Here is an 18,623-nt window from a genome sequence, read left to right as displayed (position 1 = left end):
TCCCTGAGGTGGTTCAGCCACACTGGAAAGAGTATCCTGGAACAAGATACTTAATCCATACCCGTGTGAGCAGCTACATACAAATTTCTCCATGGTAATTAATACATGATGTCAATAAGAGCTCAAATAACAATTCCCTTTGCTCTCACAGCCAATATAGTTATTCCAACAGGCATCATTATTATTATTATTGTAGGCAAAAGCAGAAGAAGACAAACTCAATAATGAAACGCTGTCACTGTGAAGTGTGAGGGTAAGAATCTTGCCACCGACACACTGATCATTATAAAATCTGTTCTAGCACGCACAACGTATAACCAGCAAGTAAGTGAACAAAACAACAAATATACTGAAGTTGTAAGAAAGAGAGAGATTGTGTTACCGTGGTTTGTGCGTCTTGATTGGTTCCAGCTTTGGCCATTTTATCAATCAGGTTCTTGAAGATCTCCAGCCTCCTTTCTGCTCGCTCCTCCAAGATTTCTCTCTCTCTCGCCAGGCGGTCACTGCACAAAAACACACATACACATATGTATCAAAGTGATGTATGAAGCAGATCAATAATGCAGATACTTATACAGATTGAAGAAAATGATAACAGTGAATGGGAAATATACAAAACCACCAATCATAACTTAGTGGGTGCAGACACTGAAGAGGGTCTACATAATGGAACAAATGCCTGCGAGTCTCCAACTGACAATGGACGCTTTTATACAAAGGTGGACTTGTGTTGCACAATACTGAGTGAGATGGGTTGTCATAGCAAAATTGGGTTGTCATAATGGACTGCCACTGAAAATGTCATTGATATATTCCTCTATAACAGATACTGTTATGCCATAGATGCCTCCCTTTGAGAAATTAGGTTATTTATTTAGTTTCATTATAATTATTTTTATTGAATTCATTTTATTTTTTTAAGGTATAAGATCTAATGTCAGAAAACACCCAAAAAGAGAACAAAAAAATTTGCAAATTGTGTCATCAGGCATTTAAAGCAAGGACACACTAACTTCCCCTGTAAAACTGTGAAAACCCTGGTAATTCTATGAATGGGAGGCCTGGATATATGCATGAACACAATAAAAAACATTTCTCACTTGTAGTCATTCTGCATCTCAGAGAAAAGCTCAGAGAACTCTCTGCTGATCTCCTCTCTCACTCTGGCCTCCATGAGCAGGCTCTCCGCTCGCTCCTTCTTCAGCTGCACCTGCAGCTGCTTCAACAGCACCACCTGCCTCTGAGGAACAGGATACAAAACAATGTAGAGCTTTAAAATAGAAAGTCCTGTTATTTCAGAAACAGTAGCACTGAATTAGTCAACACATAGCCTTTATATCAACAGGCAACAAAGCATGTGGCACCAGCAGAAACTTGAAAGAAAACTAAAACTAAAATCTGTATCTAAACTTTTAAAAACAATATTTTCTTTTACAACTTTCTCACCTTCCGACCTTCTTCATGTTCAAAGCGTGGAGGCAAAATCATATAAATGAGGGAACAGTAAAAAGTTTAGTAAAGAAAGTTGGGCCTCTCCAATAGCCCTGAATTATGAGTCATTATTTTCTCTAAACGTATTCTTGCCTTGTGTTTCACCAGCGGTTTTACTCTCTGTGCTAGAATTTAAAGATCTATTTATTCCCTTCATTGACATGGTAACTATCACTGGCAACTTCTATGTTAAAAGCACTTTGTGAAATTAAAACTGTGAGGGACTGACCTGGTGCATCTTTTTACTGATGAGAATTTTGTCATTTTCATCTCCATCTTCTTCATTGCCAGTCTGATCCCCAGTTACTTCCATCAGGCTGTTTTCCTCCTCATATTCATCATCCACATCCTCCTGGACAACAGAGTTTAATAACAAGATGATTTAACTGGGAATAATTCAAGCCAAGTAAAGTAAGATTCAAACTGCAGCTGTAAAATATTGCATAAGGACCCTCATGAAGTGATCAAGCCTCCAACCCACCTGTACATCCTCCAGGCTACTTTCCCAGCCAATCAAGGAGCTCCTCCTGCTGCTCTGAAGACTCTTCCTCTCAGCATTGTTGAGGATGAAGGATGTCTCACTGGCAGACCTGTGGGGTATGGGGGGAGGGGGCCTCGTGGACAGAACCACAACCTGGAAACAGACAATTCTGGTTATTTCATAAATCTGAGACGGTTGTGGTAGTTTTCTCCAGCTGTGTGTGTGTCGGTATGGCTGCTGTTGAATGAAATAAAGGGAACACTTGTTGATTGAATTGCATTGAGCAAAGCACACAAGGAGAGAAAATGAAAGTGTGTATGCACCTTCTGTGCCACAGCAGAGAACCTGAGGACGTTGAGAGTCTCGTCGTACATGGAGGCACACTGGTTGATGTTGACAATCATACAAGCTTTACCACGACCACAGAAGAAGCCCTGCAGGTAGTGGGTCAGCTTGCTCTCCCTGAAGGGAACATGCTGAAGCAGCCTGAAGGAGGGAACACACAAACATTTGGCTTTGATATGTGAGCATTTTGAACTGTTTGAGATCCTAAACTCTCCAAGTTGATTTTAATGATAATTTGTGTATAATTTTCTCTCAGTGACTTAAAGATGCATTAACCCATTTTGATGACTAGGAAGTTGTGACAGCAAGTGTTAGCAAAAAGTTATGTCTTTATACATCCAGCAGACACTGAGCAAATTAATCACTCTATTGGAGTTGGGTTTGTATCAACTTCATGAATCAAGCTCTGGTTTGGTCTCCACCAACTCCTGAGAAAAATATTTCAGCCGCAAGATGTTTAACCTTCTTCCCCAGGTAGTCGTCAGCTTTGTCTAATCCATTTGACAGAAAACGATCAAGGGCTAATTTAAGATATTGATTGATAAAGAATGCAACTGAAATTTGTTTTGTTAATGTTCCCATGTGTGGTCCTGTGGTCACAGTCACGTGTTATGTGCTTGACTGATTTACTGCTGCCATGACAGATCTATTTTAACACCAGGCGCTGTGCTGTGTTTGTGTCTCATCATTCACTCTCAAGGACAAAAGTATAAAAGGCATTCATCAGGTGGAGGTAGATTCTCTATTTGGACATTATAACTAAATGTGAGACTGTCAGTCTGCTACTGTAAAATCAGATTAACAAAATAATCTGGTGGGCCACATATTATTGCTGGCAGGCCAGTTTTGGCCCTCAGGCCGCTAGTTGCCGACCACTGCTCTAAGTTATCCTACTGACTGATCCTTTTACATTATATCGAGTCTTTTTATTCAGGATCAACTGAAAACAGACGCGTCATGACTCACTTAGCCTGCTGATTGTGTCGTAGTGCATTGATGCATTTTCCCAGGATAAGCAGTGAGGTGTTGATGTTTCCAGCTTCTTTCAGACGCTCTCCTTTATTCTGAGTCTTGGCGCATCGCTCGGAGCCAGCCAGGTCACACAGACACAACCTGACAACAAACACATAAAGAACCTTACACAAAACTTACACACAAAAACAAACGTTTTACATTGCTGTTCAGCATTACTGAACTTTTGTAAGATTTTATTCTACACACTTCTTTTCAGTGGCGCCTTGTTTCACTACAGAACAGTTAGTAACTAAAACCATCTTTAAATGTGCCACTTAAATCTAAAATGTCACTCACTCGCTGACTGTGTGGACCCTTGGAGTCCCAATGTCCTCAATCCTCAAAATGCGGATGGAGAAAATACTGTGACTGGAGAGACAGAGAGATGGAGACAGACTCTTCAGACCCAAATTACCTGAAGAAATATGTACAAAAACTTGGAGAAATAACAGGAATGCATGACAGACATAATGTTTGAGACTTAGCTCAACATTGTTCATGTGAGCTGTGTTTATTTCAGTGTGATTTCAACCACACTTGGGAATAAGACATGGGGTGAATTTGCATAAAGAGAGGAAAGAATGGAAAGGTTTTAAAAACCAGGCCAAGTATAGAGAAGACAAAGAACATTGTCACAAAGTCTTTGACAACTGTAGTTCAAATGTAGTCCACCAGTGGTTCCAGGTAATGTTGGTGATCTGGGAATTAATGTTTGTTTGACTTGTGCACTCAGTGTTAAGCTGCTGTTTGAAAAAAACCCTCAGCTGAAAACTGTAAATGCTGCTGCCTGTGGTGCTCACCTCCTGCTGGACAGCTGGTTAAGTCGGGTGGAGGAGAAGCTCTGGTTCTTCTTGCCCAGCTTCATCACCTTGTAAGCCTCCTCTGCAGTGTTCACCTGAACCCAATGGAGGTCTGAACACAAATGCACACAAACAGAATATTCATATAAACCTGCTAGAAAAGGTCCTTTTAGTCCTTTTTTGTTTTGCACTGCGGGAAGAGTTGAAGAATTTCTGAAAAGTGTCCGACCATTAGTCGGACACCATCATGTTCAGTAACATTGTGTCTTTATACATTTATACATGTCTTTATACAGTTTTCAGAAAACAGTCAGTTCATTAGGGAAAGGAACATGGCCCGTCAGACCTTTGACAAAAGCGTTGCCCTTGATGTCCTGTGACAGACGCAGGACTGTCCTCCTCGGGGCTCCACTGGGCGCCACCTCCAGGAGGTCATGGATGTTCTCATTGTAGATTTCACAGAAAGAAACCCAAACGGAGAACTTAGTATGCGTTTCCATCTCCAGGCTGATTTTGTCCTCAGCTGCTGCAGTCATCCCCAAGATGGAGGGAGCTGCAAAAGAGACAAACATTAAAAATAAATAATCACACACACTATAGAACATACAGTAACAGTAGTAACTTTACACTTCACTTTCATGTAGAATAAAACTACTTACAGACATACAATGAAAATTTGAAACAATTCCATACCTCCTTGAGGGTTAGACAGTAAATATAAACAAGATGTGACTGTGTTGTGAGAATTAGTCAAACTTAATCAATAGTGCACTGGTGGTGTCACTGTCCTATCTGCAGCTGCAGTGCAAACATGAAAAACAACTAATAAACAGATAATAGATTAAAAGACAAATCCAAAACTTGCCTTCAAGGAGAGTCTTATTGGTCGAGTTCAAAATGCTAATGTTGCTCCTGTCACTCTAAGAAAGCAAAGAGGGAAGATGAGTTTATTTATATAGCACTTTAGAGCAATGTCAGTGATTCACAAGAATAATTATCAAAAAAAGTACAAAATAAAAGAAAGAAAGAAACGCAGGTGTACACAGCCTCTGCTGAGCAGCATTTTTACAGCATTCAGTTTATGTCTAGACAGGGAGGGGGGTCCACTTTTTCCTTAAGCAAACATTTGCAGGCCTACTAATGGTATAACTCAGTGGTTCTCAACCTTTTCCAACTCATGGCCCCCTTGAAAATCTCAAAGTGATGGCAGCTGATTGTTGTTGATTCACGATCTTGACTGTTTCCTTTTAACTCTTCCAGTTGCTAAACAGCTATCCATTTTGATTCTCAACTTTTGCCCATGAATGTCATCGTTCAGCACACAATCAGACTGAGATAGAAAAACTGTATTTTTTTTATAATGTACTGTTTTGTAATACCTTCGTGGCCCACTAGTGGCAACCTGACCTTTTAAAGCTCTAAAAAGGTGTCAGAGTGTCAAACAGTGATTTTCCATTACAGACACTGTGACTATCACCAGATATGAGGAGTTGTAAGAGTAACATTTCATGTTATAATCTAGCACATTACTACTGACACCAAAGAGCATCAACATCACATTAATGTGACAAACACATGCAATAAAACAGGGGAAAAGCTTGGGGAGGCAGTGAGATGCAGCAAGAGGAAAGTGTGATAGAAGGCTCAATGCTCTGCCACTGAGCATGGCTGGTCATGGTCGGTCGTTGAATATGAAAATAATATATATGTTGTCTTGGTGTGAATATTTCACTAGCTGATATTGCACCTGTGGAGACACTGAATTAGGACTGTAAACATTTGCAGAGAGATTAAGTTTTAAATCATCAGTGTCTAAATTTGATGCAGAGCCAATGTTTACTTTAAAAATAGATTTGCCTCCAACCAAAAATATGTTTTCTGTAAGTCATCACAGGAGGCTGTAAATGTAATTCCTCCATCTAATCACCCTCTCCCTGGCTCCCTCAAACAGCCACAAGCGTTACATGGCCCACGCTTGCCAACACATAAGGCCTTTCTGCTATATCACCCATATATAACCCTAACCCAGTCATCAGTCTCACATACATCTGACACAACAGACACACTTCCATGTTAATCAATGCAATGGCCCACAAAGGCTGCATCATGGCTTGTTTTCTACTCATGTATGACTCATGGAGCCACAATCAGCAGCATATTTCTATTATATATAAGTCTATTTTCTTACGTTTTACATGCAAAACTACAGTGATTGCATATTGGGTTGTCACTGCTGCAAAAAAACACTGGTGACACTGGCTACGCTGCAGTGCTGCACCTGCATGCACTGCAGGACTGCAGCTCTGCACCCTTGCTGGTCTGAACCTGCACAGCAGCCTGAGACAGACAGCCAGTTTACCTCTTTAAGTTGCTTGAAGAGGTTTCTCTTGAACAACGCTTCCTCGGCCTGCTGCTCCCTGGTGAGTCGTGTGAACTCTCGGCAGCGGTGAGGTTTGATGCTCATCCCACTGAAAACCTGTTCATCAATACTGCTGAAGATAACGTCAAGAGACCTGGGCAGGATACCTGCATCAGCATCTGGACCTGGAGGGACAGGAGCATATTGTTGGATCGTGTCAAGTTAGGTATCACTAAACTCTCAAGACAGATGAATTACAATAATGTGTGTATGCATGGTCATCAGAAATGATAATGCAGGGCCTCACTGTAAGACATGGACTCAGACACACTCACCCCTCTTCAACACCAAATCATTATTTCTCAGTTGTAAGTAAAAAGAGTTAAGCTGTCAAGTTTGTTTACATCAGACATGATGTAGGCGACACTGGTAGCGATAACAACTCTTCTGGAACAGAACAGATATAAACTGAACTTTTCCAAGAAACTGGGAATATGTTGCCAAGGATTAAGTGAGTTAAGACCATGTTTGTTTACATTTTGGAGAAAGAAGTGTATCAAATTAGTTATTTCAAGTTTCTGTTTGTTATGTACCATTGGATGAACTGACAACTATGACTGGATTCCTTACAAAGAGCTTTGTTTTTTCTCTTATTTCTAAGCAGATTTAAGGACATTTATTTGCAGTGGTTTGATCAGGTGTGTGTTCAGGTTTGACTGAATCATGACTCAGAACACTAAAATTGACACCGATGCGAGTTTCAGATGTTTCGGTACAAAAATGTGAGGTTCGGGTATTGATTGATATTTGATGAGTGGTCAAATGATCTTATTCATCTGATTCTGTTTTAGATCAGTTTGAGTATTTTGATGTGATATATGAGTAAATCTAACCAGTAATATAAGACATGAGGAGCTCTCTCAGAGTAAAAAAGGTTGGAGACCCCTGTCTTAGGAGAAATTCATGTGAATCCATGTGTCTACTACACTAATCGGACACAATATGAGGTCTGTCATTCAGCAGAGAGCGGCTGAAAACTGTTTTCCTGCATCTCATTAAAAATCCATCCTCCTGAGAGTGAACACTTTCCAAACTGTAGTGGTCAGCTTTAATTAGACTGTGTAGCACTGCATGCACTTGGGAGTGGGACACACCTAAGAATGTGAAGGTCTTTCCAGCATTAGTGACTCCGTAAGTGAAAACCAGGGAGTTTCCCCCTTCCAGAACATCTTTCACTAAATCCTTTACTGTGCCTTCAAACAGCTCTCTCTGGGTTGTCTCAGGACCATACACCTGTTCACGAAAGGAAAAAAAGCTTTTCATTAATGAGCCAAAAACTTTGTACTTAAATTAATTAAATAAAAAATAAAGCACACACTTCCTTCATATATTATATTGGCTTCTTTGAACTTTTCAGCCATGTTTAGGTTCAAAAACTAATGGAGGGAGACAACTATATAAATAGTATAATATATATATTTGAATGTGATTCTTTATTTAAATACAATAAACAAATATCAATACATGAGTCTGAGAAAAGAATATAAATCATTCTGTGGCTGGAGGAAATAATCTTTTTTGCCTCTCTAATCTGCAAAGAAGCTCAAACCTGAGAGAACTGGAAGCGCTGTCCAGTCTGTGGCAGTGATCTCTCAGTGCTCAGCCTCGCTGAGAGAGACAGACTGGGAGGCTTCAGCAGAACTTTGTCAGGAGGCTCAATGGCAATACAGTCCTGTTAAACAAAAAAGTGAGATAGACAAAACAAAAAGGATTTATGGATCATTCTGGATTTCTGTTTTAGTTTTTACATCTGTTTCTACTAAGGTATCAGAATCAGAATCGGATCAGAATCAGAATCGCCTTTGATTATTCATTATACATAGTACAACGAAATTTGAGCGCTGCTCCCTTGGTGCAAACAATGCTAATTAAATAAAATAAATTAAAAAAACCTAAAGGGAACACAAGAATTAAAAATTAAGGAGTCAATTGACCTTTTAATAGCAGAACTGTTTACCTATAAAACAAAGCCTACTTTTGGAAGAGTCTTCAAATTACTATGTCAGTACTTTTTGAACAAATATAATAAAACTGTTTTGACAGCCAGAGACCCAAGCAGCTGCCAAAGTCACCGGTATTAACTTCTGTCCAACTATCTGCATATGAAGTGTTCTGATTTCTCTTTATTTTTTACCTGTGACTCTCCATTACTGCTCTCTGCTGAGGTGAAGGGTTTGATTCTGAGGTAGACCTGAAGGTGTTCTCTCTCCTCGATACTGGAATGCTGCACAACACATCAGGGTTTAATGACCAAAACAACTCATGAAAAAGAAGTCCAAAAGTCTGTGAGATGGAAAATATCACCATGTGCTTATGGGAAAAAACTGCATGGCTATAGCCGTCAGTATAGCTATAGCAGTCACCGCTCTCAGCCATCCCACCTTTCAACCTTGTAGGATTTGGTTCTCTAAGTATTTACCTGAAATCGACTAAATTTTTGTTCAATCACTCAGAAAACAGTCAGCCAATCAGAAGAGAGGCTGTGGGCCCCTCTTCTGATTGGCTCACGGAGCTCCAGAGAAAAACCTGAGACAGAAGGTACAAATGACAAACATATCTTCTTATGGATATCAACACTTCAAATAAGTAATATGGGACTGTGTCTGCATATTAGAGGTACACCCTGTCCCTAAGTTACCATTATAATAATAATAATAATTATTATTATTATTATTATCGTTGTTAGTAGTAGTAGTAGCAGTAGTGGTGGTAGTAGTAGTATTGTGGGCAAAAGTATTGATAGTAGACTATGTGAATGAGCCCGTCAGTTACCTGTGAGTCTGGTAAGCTGCTGCATTCCGATGAGTCCTCGACTTCTGTTTGTTCCCGACTATCAGCCTTGTTGTTCAGGCATGAATCCATCATCCTGCAACAAAAAAGAGTAAAACAAAAAGAAGGCAAAAGGTCAAGTGATCTCACTTGAAAGGACTTTGGATGTTACATGAACTTAAACTGAGTAACGTCTGCCAGCATGTCAATGTAGTTTTAGCATCCTGTGGACAGTGTGTCACGCCCTTAAAATAAGCTGGCTCCCTTGAAGCTTCACTGGAAGTCGGCTTTTTTTCTAAACACATAGGATTAAGGATTTAACGTGACTTCGGCAAACACGTTATATATAATAACTTTTTTAATAACCTTTGTCAAACAACAGTTGATCCACCACCCGCACGGAGGGGTTTCAACTGAAAACGGATTGAAGTTAACTTAAGACAAGAAACTATCGCAAGGTGGTCTGGTTTTTATCACCGAGCTCAAGCTAAATCCTCGTTTTCTTAACGTTATCTGTTTGTATAAAGCCATTGTGACAGTTTTTATTCATGTTCATTAGCCACATTAAGGCTACTCGCTAACCAGCTAGCTGGCTCCTGTCAACTGATACGTCTTCCAGTTTAACAATTGTTCGTTAGCTTTTATGGAAAGAAGTCGACACATGACACTACAGCCGATATATTACTCGACAAAAATACTCACTTGGCAGTTCTTTTTGGGACATGAGGCACAGAAACGGAAAAACTCTTCTTTTGTGCGCTAACTTTACGTTGAGCTAAACACAACAACACGTCCGCGGTCTGAGTTTGAAACGGACCAATCGAATCCAAGGAGTAATTGCGCATGCGTCATTTCTGTGTTGCATTCATGAATTACTTTTGTGGTTGGAAATCAGAAGATCTTCTGCAAAGGTTCCGAGCGAATGGTGTGTTTACGGAACGAAGCTATTATTTTAAGATCGAGCACGCAATTGATGTTTAAAAATGACTGAGACAAAACAAAACCTCTGACAGCAGCAGTCAGTTGATAAATATTAATAGCCTACATTTTAATAAGTTTATTAACAAAAATGATTTGTAATTTGTTTTTTGTTTCTTTTATTTACAGATCAATTGTTTGAGTTACTTTTCAAGCAGAAATGCGAAACACTGATTACTACTGGTAACATTTGCACCTATGATGACCACTTCCAAGATGAAGCTTTAGACCCTGAGGGCATTCAGTGTAAGATTTACAGCTTATTAAAAAAAAACAATGGAAAGTTTCTCCTGTCTTTACTGTTCTTCACTTTTTGGCCTCTTCTGACTTTCCACTCTTTCACTTATAATACATCTGTGGTCAGTTTGCCTCGTACACTTTGGCTGGAGCTACTGATCGTTCAAAGATCCCAGGATTATCCTCAATGCACATGTGCAAACCTCCAAATTAAGGTGCTTTCTTCGCTTGTTATTCTCTTGCCATTATCAGTGGTACACGGTCAGAGCTGCAAAAATGATAGAAGACTCTGAAAACCAAAAACCAAGTTAGATACATTGGTATGATAACAGACTAAGATCTATCCTTTTTTTTAAAAAGTCATAACAAAACTTACTTACTTACTCACTTAAAAACGGCAAACTCATTCCAAGTCTACAAATCTGTCAATGATTTAGGATAAAACAGCTGCTTCCTTAGGATGTGTGGCAAAAAGTCTTCTTGGGTCCTTTGTCTTAATTCATCAGCTGTACCCACTCATCCTTTGAGGGGTAGGGGTGGGGCTGGAGCCTATCCCGACTGAAACTGGACAAGAGGACTGTGTCCTGGATACACTTCCTTCATACCAGAAATCAAGACTTAATTTTCCTGGGAGATTTCCAATCTAAACGCCATTGGTGTCATTGTTCTACAGCCATTACATTGTGCAATCATCATTTACTTCATCGGGATAATTTAAAGTGAGAACACAGCTTTTGTGGGTGGCCATGTTTGTCTGTGTTGCATGGATACATATTCTCTCTCAATAAGAAACAGCTTAAATTCATGATGTTTTATTCAGTCAATCCATAAATACAAGCCAAAATGTACATACATTTTTAACAATAAAAAATAAATCTCATTAACATTCATATATCAGGACTTAAATCCACATAAACACTTTCCAAACATGCTCTGAACCAACAGTGTCTTTCCACTTCCTTCCCTCTCACACTCATCTGTGTTTGTGTGTTTTCAACTAGAACTCTGCAGAGAAAAAGGGGCCACATTCCCAAAACATCTTCACTGCAGTTCAACTAAAGGGCCAGCAGCTGGGATGTCAGGGTCATACCGTGCCAGAGCTGGGGGCCCGTTGAAGGTCTTGCTGTATCACTGGGGTGACCTTGGATAAATAGTTTTGACCCCAGATGCTGAAACTGAGCTTCAGTGGAAGAAACTGGGAAAATGAACAAGATGGACTTTTGTCGGAAGGTTGTTTAGACTAAACCTGAAAACAAAAGCCCAATCAATGCCTTGAGGTTTGATGAAAAATGAGATGTACAGTGTTGTAGGGTTGTGGATGATTTTTGGCTGCAGAAATGACAAATATTAAATTATTAAAATGATAATTTACGTTTTAATTTGAAGGAAAACGTATCACAGCTGAGAGCAAGGCTAGTCAACTTACTTAATGTGGAAAAGTGTGACTCTCAAACACGCTTGCTCAGCTGTAAGTTTCCCTCTAGGAATTAAAGTGATAGTTCGTGTTATTTGATCATGCGTAGTCAGTGTGCAGTGAGCTGATCTGAATCTACTGCCCAAAATAATCCAAACTATCCCTTTAAGGCAGTAGAGATTCAAAAAGGTAGATCTCATACAGGACATTTAGCTTACTGCATGGAGCCGCTGGATCGAGTCCATTTAACAGCCGAGGTTTTTGCTCTTGTTTGGAGAAAATGAACAACATAATAGAATAATCTGTAAGTGGAGAGATTCTTTTCAACCTGATCCAAAAACTTACTTCATCCTGTCTCATCTCTCAATCTTAAAATGCATAAGACCAAAAAACTTGGTTAAACTCGCCTGAATGTTTAAGTATAACAACACACATCAGCTACAAGCAAGAGGAGGCTCATCTCCTCTTTTTCATAACTTCTCACGCTGAGCTGGAGTCATTTTTATACAAAGAATTAACCTATAATTACCTACATTGTAACTCTAGACAGTCAGTCACTCAGTTATTAAGTGCTTGGTATTGAAATAAATCAATCAAACCCAAGAAATCAATTGCTGACTGTTGCCGTTAATCAATAAATAAGGTCATCTTCTCGATGCAGTATCGCTGACTTCAACTCAGCTTAAAGTAAAAATTAAGAAGAAAGAAAAAAAAATCATCTTCACGTCATCAGCCGAGACATTGTCCAGCAATATTTGGCGATCAATGAATCTATGTTAATAATCACATTATTAACAACATCCTGATTAGATTTCACATTGTTGATCAAAGTCTCCTCCAGGTACCTGCTGCTTTTTGGGAAGTTCTCCTCTCACATGATATTTAATGTACACATCATATGGGACAATGTAAGCCTGCCAACAGCCGACTGGTAAAACAATCATCAGCCTAGAAAGTTTGAATTTGTGAGAAGAGCAGGGGCTACTTTAAACAGCCTCCTTGTATAAACAGACATTAAGAGAAGATTTGTGTGCTCCATGAACCTCAGTATGGAAATGATAGAATGGACCAGAAAAATACAACATTTCTTTCCTCTACTACCACTTTTTTTCCTGATCAGTCAGAACATCCTGTGCCTCTGCTTTCACTGGACTCTGCTGGGTTCTACTGGTTGGGCTTCTCCTCGCTGAAGTTAAACAGGAGGCTCTTTGCTCCGTTCTGCCAGGAATACAGTGTCTCCATTGGAGTTTTTCCATCCTGCACAGGAGACATAAACAAGCAAGACTGAATCAAAACTGCAGCTTTTGTTCTTTAGATTCACATCTGTAGATGTGTACAGAACGGTGACGCAAGTCTCCATTTAATACGACTTTATGCTTCTGCTCCTCTACATTTGGTAACATAGTCTTTCTTTCTCTGTGACTAGTTTCAGATTACATCCCTGTTAATCCAGAGTCATATAAAACAATCACCATTTGTCTGAAATTTTGTCATAAAAGCTGTGTGAAGTCTTGAGTAATGGCAAAAAAGTGTTTTGTGAGGTCACACTGACCCTGATCTTTCACCTTTGACAACAAAAATCTAATCAGTTCGTCTTTGAGTCCAAGTGAACCTTTGTGCCAAATTTGAAGAAGTTCCTTACGTTATCCATACCATTACGGATAAATTATGTTCAATAGGCCAAAACCATGTTTTGTGAGGTCACTGTGACGTTGACCTTTTAACTTTGAACTTTGGCCACAAAAATCTAATCAGTTCATCCTTGAGTCCAAGTGAATGTTTGTGCCAAATTTGAAATAGAAGAAAATCCTCAGTGGCCATGAGTGTCCATCGTGTAGTTACTTGTCAAACTCTGACTCAGGTAAAAATGACACAAATGAAAGTGAAAATGTTTCCTCTGACAGTTCAGAGAAGCTCTGCGTGAATGCGTGTGTGTTGCTCTGGACTTACACAGTTCTTGGTGTTGAGACTGGCCCCGTACATCATCAACAGTTTGATCATCTTGAATCTGTTTATCCTCACAGCGTCGTGCATGGGCGTGTCTCCGTCCTTCAGTGTGGGGAGGGGGAAACAGATATTTAGTGTTGGTGTGGTTTCTCTATCACAAAGAGAGAAGCTCTTTATTTGTAATGAGGTTCTGTCTGTCAGGTAAAAAAAAGATGAATTTGTGTTTCTTTCACCATGTGACTCTTACTGCTACAATGACTTGCTGCTAAATTATTTCCTTACAGATGTATTTTGTGAGCACAAATTGTCCAGAGATTTACCTCTAAGCTAAAACTTTGTGTATTTACTGTTGATTCTTTTCTGATTATTTTATGTGTAAATATATCGAGACTGGAGTCACGACATTTTGCTGCTGTCAAATCAGCTCCCAGCAGCAGTTTGTGCCACTTTAGGTTCATGTCTGTGCAGTAGCTGATGCAATGACGGTGTAAGACGACTGGAGAGTTTTGCATGGTGTTGTTTGACTGAGTCCTTACTCTGTCCTTGGCGTTGACATCTGCTCCACAGTGAATGAGGTGCTCTGCACACTCGCAGTGTCCTGTCCTCACAGCAACATGGAGAGGAGTGCTGTGCAGCTGAGGAGAGGAGAGGAGAGGAGAGGAGAGGAGAGGAGAGAGGAGTTTTATTGACTAATGCAAGAAAAAGAAAATCCAAAAATCTTCTGTGAGGGCAGCTTGTAGGGTGCACTGTCATTTTTAATACCACCAGTAGATGGTGCAAAATTGGGGATTTTTCAAAACCAGCACATATTGTTTGGGTTTCAGTTGCACAAGAGGGAATAAAAACTTGATGCACTTTTACTCTGACAACAGAAATGACCTGTAGTAACCCCTCTAGGTTCAGTGTGTGGACCAACCTTGTCTCTAGAGGTGAACTTGGCCCCTTGGTCGAGGAGGAGCTGCAGGGCTGGCAGGCTGCCCCCCCTGCAGGCCCAGTGGACTGCTGTGGCCTCCAGCTGAAACACACACACACACACACTGAGCTATAACACTGATATTGTAACACAGATGCTGTGTGTGTCTGTGTTAATACTATGAGAGAAACACAATGGAAAGAAAGTCTTTAAACCTCTCACCTTGTCTTTCTTCTCGATGGCAGCTCCGGCCTCCAGGAGCCTTTTCATGACCTCCATGTGTCCTTTGAATGAGGCTTTGTGCAGAGCTGTTCTCTGGAACTGGATATGATTGGATACGTTTCATTTTTAATTGATCACTGTTTTTAGTTTTTTTTTTTTACTTAAACAGTTGACGAATTAAAAGCAACTTAATGAAAAGATAAGATCTTCTACTATTATCAGCTCCTCAAGTACATTTTTATGAAAGTATGATCATTATTATCAGAAGCTGATGTTGTCCATTAGCACGTTCTAAGGAGACGTGTTGCCATCTTTCCGCCCACAGAGGCAGACGCTGCTGTGTGACACTCACATGGTCGGCTACGTCAGGGTTTCCTCCATCACTCAGGTACTTCTCCACCACAGGCAGCTTGTTCTCCATGGCTGCTGTCAGAAACGACTGCTCATCCACCGTCTCTGGCTGGAAGGTGTATGCAAAAAAAACAGTAGATAAGGGGAGCAGTGCACCCTGGGTACAGTGATCATTCATTTGATTCATTGTGTGAAACTTTAAAAGTGGCAACAAATAACAGGGAAACGTTTTATCAGGAATTTTTCCAACAGAATTCAAATGATTTTATATATTTTACCGCATTAGCTCTCACATGTTTTACAATCTGGCTGAATAGCAACGTATTAACTGTTTTAAAAATAAATGACACAGCTGGTGTTTTAGTGACACACTGGTCTGGTGTATGATGAGAATCTGCTGTTTCACTTGTGGTATGAAGCATTTAGGGTTGAAGAAATTCAGGAAATACATCCCAGTCAAAATAAAAACAATGTCACATGTTTGTATCTGGACTTCAGAATCTCACCACAGGCTCAGGCTCTGGCTGTTGTTTCTTGTGGATGGGAGTCTTCCTCTCTCTCCTCCTCTTCCTCAGCTGCAGGATGTTGAACAGGTCGTCCACGGTCTCCAACTTCAGCCTGCCGCTTTTATCCGTCTGACAGGGCAGAGGCAAGACAGACGGCTTCAACACACAACAACAACAGCAACAACAACAACAAAAGAGACTTTATTTAAAAAGCAGATTCTATTCTAAGTGAAATTAATTTGAAGGGTTTAGATCCATCCACCTCTAATAAACAGCCAGTGCATCAGCTGATGTCAGTACCTTTGTTTAAGGGTTAGGGTATCGCAGGTGACTGACATTTAAGAAAGACGTGTTATTCTCCCAAATGCCTCTAGGTGACAGCGTGGACCAAGAGACAAGCTCATTATAGGGCTTCATCATTTGGATTTGCTTCTGCATGTACCCCAATAAGTACTGTGCCTCACTACACTGGTGACAACCAATGAAGCCTTTTGTAACTTTGTTTTGAAAAGTTTTAAATAAATAAATAATGAATAAAGATTTATTCCGATCACGTGCTCTTACATTGAGAGCGGCCACGCTGACTTCCTCCTGCTCGCTGCCACTGTCGCTCTCCTCTGACAGACGTCCACCCACTCCCAGCTGACTGTGGGTCCTGTGGTCATCGCGTTTCTCTTGATTGACAGCTGCCTCGTACACGCCCCCTTGGAAGTCGGCCACCTCTTTGCCCTCTGACCTCTTGCCGGTCACCTGGAGGGAGAGAAGAGGTTGTACGCTCTAAGACTGAATCACCACACAAGAGAAATTCATCACAGGTAAATGTGTTAAACTGGTCCACACACAGACGGTTTTTTAATGCAGCTTCTTGATATTTTGAACAAGAAAAACTCAATAACACACAATTACTGCAGGATTAGTTTTGTGTTGGTCCAGACTTTAACACACAAGCTGCTCTCAGTTTAATTAGCTGCAGAACCAAGTGCTGCTGCTAAGGGAGGAATGTAAACACACTTCACTAACGCACACACTTAAACTCTGTAATAACTCACAACTGTTTATACATCCAATTATTGAATCACTCACCATCTTAGAGTCTATTAATCATTCAACTAAATCTTTTATCAGAAGGGAAGAGAACTCCTCGATTAAGATATCAAATAAAAAATATTAATGAAATGTGCAATAACAACAGTGATCAGTGAAACAACTTAATGTGATCCATAGCAATCAAGCTTCTATTTGATGCGTTTAATTACCTTTAGCTTACCTAATACTGTAATTAGGCAGCCTGTCTCCTAGGCTCTCAAAGTAAAGGATAATTAAGCAATGAAATTGGGTGATTTAAAGAGCCCTGAGTTTAGATTAAGTTGTGTGCATTGATTAAGAAATCAATTAAGTAATTTTAAGAAGTTTTTAAGGTGTGTTTGGTTGTGATTAGCTGTTTTTTTCCTCCTTTTTCAGGTGTTCTGAACGTGTAAATGTTTAATTTCAGTGGTGAATGTTTTTCCCACCATCTTCCCACACAGTTAGGCTGTCTTCTTTTTGTTTTGTACATGCAACAATATAATAATAATATAAATATAATAATAATATAATAATCTGTTTTCCACGTTAAGCGATAGTAATTAGAAGAGTGAATATAGAATAAAAGAGTGTCATGGGAGCTGACAAACACAGTAAATGGCAAAACAATTTAAAGGACCAGTGTGTAGGATTTAGTGCCATTTGGTGGTGAGGTTGCAGATTGCAACCAACTGAACACCCCTCTCCTCCGCTCACCGCTCCTTCAACAAGCGCGTAGGAGAATCTGCGTTGGCCCTCAGGTAACGTAGAACCATGAAAGGCTCTGTAGAGCCACTGTCTGTCTGGTTTGTCTGTTCTGGGCTACTGTAGAAAACATGGCGGCACAACATGGTGGGCTCTATATGAAGAGCTTCATCTAATATTGGAAAAATTATTTCATAATTGCAACAAGGGAAAAAATAAATTTTTGAGTGGAAAATAATTTAAATCAAATAAAATTGAGTGAGAATTTTTTGGGGGGATTTTGACGTCAGAAAATAAATTTTCCAATTTCCAATTTTCTCATTTTGAAGAAGAAAAAGTCTAGTCACATGTTTCTCAGGTGGTTTCTCTGCTCTCTATTTTAAGAAGTAGAAATCCTACAGCTCCTGTTTGTTCCTCTGCCTCCTTGTGTCTCTCTCATAATTGCTATCATTTGCATTTACACACATCAGCAGATCTTACCAGTTCCTCGACACTGTGGAGTCCCATTCTTCTCCTTGATGTGAAGTAGTTAAATAGCACTGGGGGTGTCTGGAGTTAAGTCCACTGGTCCTTCTCTGTGATGATCAGTGTCTCTCTGTCCGTCTCTTCTGCCTGCAGCCGGAGCCTCGGCCTCTTATATATCTCCTGTCAAACCTCTGTAGAAAAAAATAGGGGTCGTGTCACTCAACTCAGATCACATTACTGTCCTCATGTGCTCATTTGGCACGCTCAGAGCTAACATCATCCCCTCATCTCCACACCCAGCCTCTCCCACCACCCAGTCCTGCCCAGTATGGGCTTCTGGGCGCTCTGTGTCACCATACAAAGGTTGATAACAGGTAAGAGGAGTCACTACTTCAAATCTCATCTCAATAGAGGTGCTGGAGGGTCATGTTTTCAGGCTGAGAAACTGAGAATTTAATCAAATGAAATATTAAAAAGTGCAGAAATTTAAGAACAAAGAGGAAA

General features: G+C 40.1%; 2 protein-coding genes across 3 annotated transcripts in view; both read right to left on the bottom strand.

Annotated features, from left to right (window-relative positions):
* Positions 1-10,179, bottom strand: part of kif20ba (kinesin family member 20Ba) — a 44,352-nt gene extending 34,173 nt beyond the window's left edge. Inside the window, exons 1-16 of the mRNA XM_071479934.1 lie at positions 10,022-10,179; positions 9,323-9,416; positions 8,685-8,774; positions 8,100-8,222; positions 7,645-7,783; positions 6,491-6,675; positions 4,997-5,051; positions 4,478-4,684; positions 4,132-4,243; positions 3,629-3,700; positions 3,284-3,430; positions 2,296-2,458; positions 1,973-2,125; positions 1,721-1,843; positions 1,101-1,240; positions 383-503 (exon numbers count right to left, since the gene is read on the bottom strand). Of these exons, the coding sequence (XP_071336035.1) occupies positions 383-503; positions 1,101-1,240; positions 1,721-1,843; positions 1,973-2,125; positions 2,296-2,458; positions 3,284-3,430; positions 3,629-3,700; positions 4,132-4,243; positions 4,478-4,684; positions 4,997-5,051; positions 6,491-6,675; positions 7,645-7,783; positions 8,100-8,222; positions 8,685-8,774; positions 9,323-9,416; positions 10,022-10,164 (2,067 nt within the window). The 5' untranslated portion in view covers positions 10,165-10,179. The remainder of the gene's footprint in view (positions 1-382; positions 504-1,100; positions 1,241-1,720; positions 1,844-1,972; positions 2,126-2,295; positions 2,459-3,283; positions 3,431-3,628; positions 3,701-4,131; positions 4,244-4,477; positions 4,685-4,996; positions 5,052-6,490; positions 6,676-7,644; positions 7,784-8,099; positions 8,223-8,684; positions 8,775-9,322; positions 9,417-10,021) is intronic.
* Positions 10,180-11,330: 1,151 nt separating this feature from the next.
* ankrd1a (ankyrin repeat domain 1a (cardiac muscle)) lies at positions 11,331-18,280 on the bottom strand. 2 transcript variants are annotated; one of them, XM_071479932.1, is made up of 9 exons: positions 18,135-18,280; positions 16,452-16,637; positions 15,888-16,043; positions 15,383-15,490; positions 15,031-15,129; positions 14,812-14,910; positions 14,432-14,530; positions 13,899-13,997; positions 11,331-13,205 (listed from the first exon to the last, which is right to left on the bottom strand). In XM_071479932.1, the coding sequence occupies exons 1-9, from the start codon at positions 18,159-18,161 to the stop codon at positions 13,113-13,115; spliced, it is 966 nt and encodes a 321-aa protein (XP_071336033.1). In that variant the 5' UTR covers positions 18,162-18,280; the 3' UTR covers positions 11,331-13,112. The 2 variants fall into 2 exon arrangements, with proteins under 2 accessions (XP_071336033.1, XP_071336034.1); XM_071479933.1 differs by having other exon boundaries at positions 15,888-16,016.
* Between the last annotated feature and the right edge of the window lie 343 nt (positions 18,281-18,623).

This window comes from Trachinotus anak, unplaced genomic scaffold (genome assembly GCF_046630095.1).
Source record: "Trachinotus anak isolate AG129_WGS33_773 ecotype Australia unplaced genomic scaffold, CSIRO_AGI_Tana_v1 ptg000007l, whole genome shotgun sequence".
NCBI classification, from domain to species: domain Eukaryota; kingdom Metazoa; phylum Chordata; class Actinopteri; order Carangiformes; family Carangidae; genus Trachinotus; species Trachinotus anak.
The sequence above is the reverse complement of the archived record's forward strand: the minus strand, read 5'-3'. Positions and strand labels throughout refer to the sequence as shown.

What these genes read in the sequence shown, in the direction of transcription:
- ankrd1a (XM_071479932.1), bottom strand. Translation starts at nt 18,161, where the DNA reads ATGGGACTCCACAGTGTCGAGGAACTG. An exon ending in TCAGCGTGGCCGCTCTCAAT is followed by an intron (nt 16,044 to 16,451) that starts GTAAGAGCACGT and finishes TGTGTGTTGAAG; the next exon opens with CCGTCTGTCTTGCCTCTGCC. An exon ending in AGCCAGAGCCTGAGCCTGTG is followed by an intron (nt 15,491 to 15,887) that starts GTGAGATTCTGA and finishes TACACCTTCCAG; the next exon opens with CCAGAGACGGTGGATGAGCA.